Genomic DNA, 3,973 nt, shown 5'->3' on the forward strand with positions numbered 1-3,973 from the left:
ATTTATTAACTCACTTATACTAAAAATAAAAGATCATGTACGTTAGCAAATTCATATATATATATATATATATATACTATTTATCAAATGAAAAGAATTGATTTTAATTATTAGATTATAATTAAAAAAATAATGACTAAGATTAAAATCCTAATTTTTAATACATTATTTTTATACTATTAAGAATTTTTACATTGATTATAAGGTTGATGTCTATGCCAAAAAATATAAAAAGTCAAATTTTTTAAATTTGCTAATGGATCTTAAAATTTAACTTTTTATCGATATTTAAGTAACCAATCATAAAAGTTTACTTTTTATTTATTTTTTAAGTGACCAATCAAAAAAATAATTATTTAAATCATTAAGAAAAAAACATAATATATTAAAATTTAGGATTTTAATCTCGACCATCAATTTTTAAAATTATAATCTAACATACGCGCGGGCTAAACATCGATCATTAATTCTCTTATAGACAATTAAACAATTCACTTCAAGTAATTTTCTCATCATTAACCAAACAATTTACTTAAAAGGAACCGAATCTAAATTTGGACTCCGCATCAGGTTGTAAATGTAATCTAAAATAGTACCTTTTATGAGTTTAATTTACATTAATTTTGATTACTATCGCACCCTTACAAGAATGAACTATATGCAAAGTTACTAGGTGCTGAAAACATTGCCTTGTGATTTAAACATTTTGAGCAATTTTTGTTTTTTTGAGAAGCAAACATTTTGAGCATGTTATCCTACCGATAGTTGATCCCATGCTATAATATAACAAGGATTTAAAAGCTTTGCACATTATTAACTGATAAACAACACAAAAGAATCAAATCAAAATTTTTTCGCTAAGTTTACAATCCATATGGAAACATCCAAAGTTTAATGGTATATCTTACATCTTCATAATTTAAAAAGTAATTCCCAGAGGGAAATCTGACAAATACTATACTATCTCAAGCTTAGGCATTGTTGAAGAGTTTCCTGATTCCTGCTTTTTGCTCATCAGTGAGCCTAGTTGGGAACTTGATGTTAAACTTTATCCTCAAGTTCCCCTTCTTTGATGGATCTTTTGGAAGTGGCATTCCTTCTCTTGGAACAACCTCTTCATAATTGGGATGAATAACATTGTTGATTGGTATGGTTAGGTTTCTACCATCTAGGGTAGTGAGGTGCACTGTGTAACCAGTTAATGCCTCTGCAAGAGAAATCTTCTGGGTTACAACAAGGTCGTTTCCATCGCGGGCGAAGACACTGTGCGGTTTCTCATCTATAATGAAAACAAGGTCTGCAGGTGTCACGTTTGGCTGTTCATTTCCCTTCTCGGGGAATGTGATCTTTGTTCCTTTCTTCCAGCCAGGCTTGACATTAATGGTCAAGATTTCCTCTACTGGCATGGTTTTTCTGCACCACAAGGAAAGAGGAAGCGTCAATAATCGGTTTGAGACAGAATGAAAATTAGCAAGTAATTACAAAAGAAAGTGCAAGTACATTCTGAATGTACATTAAAATAATCCTTGAACATCACAATTTCATTCAAAAAGATTATGTGTACAAAAAAACATTAAAGGCCTAAAGGGGCATTGCTCATAAGATGGTAGAAAAAGAACACTTTTCCAGCTCAAGGGTTTATACATTAATGCATTTTTGTCATGTTAGCATAACAAAACTATGATTATAGAGTAGAAGTTCTTGATGCAGCAATTTGCCAAGTACTTACTGACTTGTTAGATCAATAAACCTTATTATTTCAAGCTTAAATTCCATAAAATTTATTAATGGTAACAACAATAAGTACCAAAAATATGTAATGAATTGAAATAAAACACTAAAAGAACACCCATGATCACCATTCGTCAAATGCCTCACAGACAAACTAAAGTAATTTTTGTATACTTAGATTTAGAAGTTTAAACCTGGAAAGGTTTTTATATAAAGAATACCAAGGCAAAACTATCGCAATTAATACAGTGTTTCAATTCAATTCGAAACTATAGTAAACACTTATAGAATGTCTTGAACACAAAGATGAGAGGCATACAGACTTGGTATAATTACTAGAGAGTAGCATGCAATTTTCTTCTTCAAACAATAAAGCAAATGACACTAACAAAAAATCAGTTTATGCATTAACCAATGTGTAAAATAAAACACCATCAATCAAGGCTTGAACATTGCCCACAAAAGATGAAATAGATGCACCAAAAAACAAAGCAAATCACTCAATTGCTAAAAGAGCATTCACAAAGGACAGCCAATGAGCAAGCGTTAGTTCTCAAGGGTAACTTTTCAGGCCAAGCAATCAACATAAGTGAAAATAGCAGATTGCAATCATGAAAATTGGGATCAATTAGTTTCTCCTTAGTGGAAGCATATATACTTTTTCTTGGCCCAAATTGAAAGTTCAACCATTTTCAGTCATACACAAAATTAACTTCCTAGATATCGTATCACATACACAACAACAAAAACTAAGAAAGCTAGAAGATCCTCAAACATAGAAGAAGAAATAGCAAGGCAATAACTTCTACTCACCCACTGGCATCTGCAATTTCTCTAGAGATCTTCATCTTCTTTGTAGTCCCTTTATATATCTCCTCAAGAGTGCAGGGCAATTTGTTCTCAATGGGAGCAGCTTTCCGAGGTGCACCTTGACTCATATGTATTCCTCCTCCTTCCCCAAAAGATGCAAACATATCATCACCAAACATCCCACCAGGGAACCTTGATCTCATGCCACCGCCGCCACCGCCACCACCACCACCTCTCCCACCCATTCCACCAAATGGGCTTGAGAACCCAAAGAACTCAGCAAAAATATCATCAGCATTCCTCGGATTGAACCGAAACGATCCCGGCATATCTCCTGTGGAGAAGAAAGTAGTTCCAGTTCCAGCACCACCAGCATCAGGAGGAGGAACTTGACCCTTCAGACCCTCTTCCCCATATTGATCATAGATAGCTTTCTTTTGAGGATCACTAAGTACCTTCAATAATCACAACAGAAAACAAAGTAAGCACCACCCCCAGATCAACCTCTCTATTAGATTTCACTGTTTCACTCCTAATTTCAGAAGGAAAAAAAAAACCCCAAAATTTTGCAAAACCCTAATGGGAAAACATTAGAAATCACAATAGCAGATGAATTGATTCACTCCTGATTTCAGAAAATGAAAATAAAAAAGCTTGAAGTTTTGCAATACCCTTATGGAATACTCTATCGAGTTTCACTATTTCACCCCCTAATTTCAGAAGAAAAAAAATGCTACAAATTGCAACACACCTATTGAAAAACACATCATAAATCACAACAGAAGAAAAAGAAATAAGCAACACCCAGATGAAACATTTGATCGGGTTTCACGATTCAACCCCCAAATCCACAAAAGGATAAGAAATTTGCGACACCCTTATGAAAAACATACCTCATATGCTTCGGAAATTTGCTTAAACTTAGCTTCAGCTTCTTTCTTGTTGTTGGGGTTCTTATCAGGGTGCCATTTCATAGCAAGTTTCCTATAAGCCTTCTTCAAGTCATCGTCTTTGGCGCTCCTATCAACCTGCAAGATCTTGTAGTAATCCACACCCATCGTTGGTGTTTCTTCTTCTGCTGCTCTTTTTCTCTTCAGGTTTGCGGTTGTTAATACTCCTTCCCTTGTTATGCTATGTGCTATTATCTCACAAAACAACTCAGAGAAATTGTGCTTAGAATTTTGAGGTAGTTGATGATGATGGTGCCGAATGAATAAGGTGTTTAAATCATTCGGGTTATTGAAGTTAGAGTTCTACAGGTGTAGGATCTAGATCCTGGTGGAAAGTTCCAGAAATGGTTGCCGTTGGTTTTCAATAGTTTTGGAAAATCATTGATCGATTGTAGACTGTTATCTAGTTGAAAATATATTTTTTTCTCGGTAAATATTTGTTTTCTCTAAAATATTTCTGAGAGAGAAATATTAATTATAAA

The 3,973-nt window shown here is 33.8% G+C and overlaps 1 protein-coding gene across 1 annotated transcript; it reads right to left on the reverse strand.

Moving 5' to 3' along the window:
- Positions 1–767: 767 nt before the first annotated feature.
- LOC100797487 (dnaJ protein homolog 1) lies at positions 768–3,973 on the reverse strand. Its single transcript, XM_003527366.5, has 3 exons — positions 3,435–3,973; positions 2,545–2,996; positions 768–1,413 (listed from the first exon to the last, which is right to left on the reverse strand). Exons 1-3 carry the CDS (start codon positions 3,597–3,599, stop codon positions 972–974), a joined length of 1,059 nt encoding a protein of 352 aa, XP_003527414.1. The 5' UTR covers positions 3,600–3,973; the 3' UTR covers positions 768–971.

The sequence above is a fragment of the Glycine max genome, chromosome 6 (assembly GCF_000004515.6).
Source record: "Glycine max cultivar Williams 82 chromosome 6, Glycine_max_v4.0, whole genome shotgun sequence".
In the NCBI taxonomy this organism is placed as follows: domain Eukaryota; kingdom Viridiplantae; phylum Streptophyta; class Magnoliopsida; order Fabales; family Fabaceae; genus Glycine; species Glycine max.

What these genes read in the sequence shown, in the direction of transcription:
- LOC100797487 (XM_003527366.5), bottom strand. Translation starts at nt 3,599, where the DNA reads ATGGGTGTGGATTACTACAAGATCTTGCAGGTTGATAGGAGCGCCAAA. An exon ending in AAATTTCCGAAGCATATGAG is followed by an intron (nt 2,997 to 3,434) that starts GTATGTTTTTCA and finishes TGATTATTGAAG; the next exon opens with GTACTTAGTGATCCTCAAAA. An exon ending in GAAATTGCAGATGCCAGTGG is followed by an intron (nt 1,414 to 2,544) that starts GTGAGTAGAAGT and finishes CTTGTGGTGCAG; the next exon opens with AAAAACCATGCCAGTAGAGG.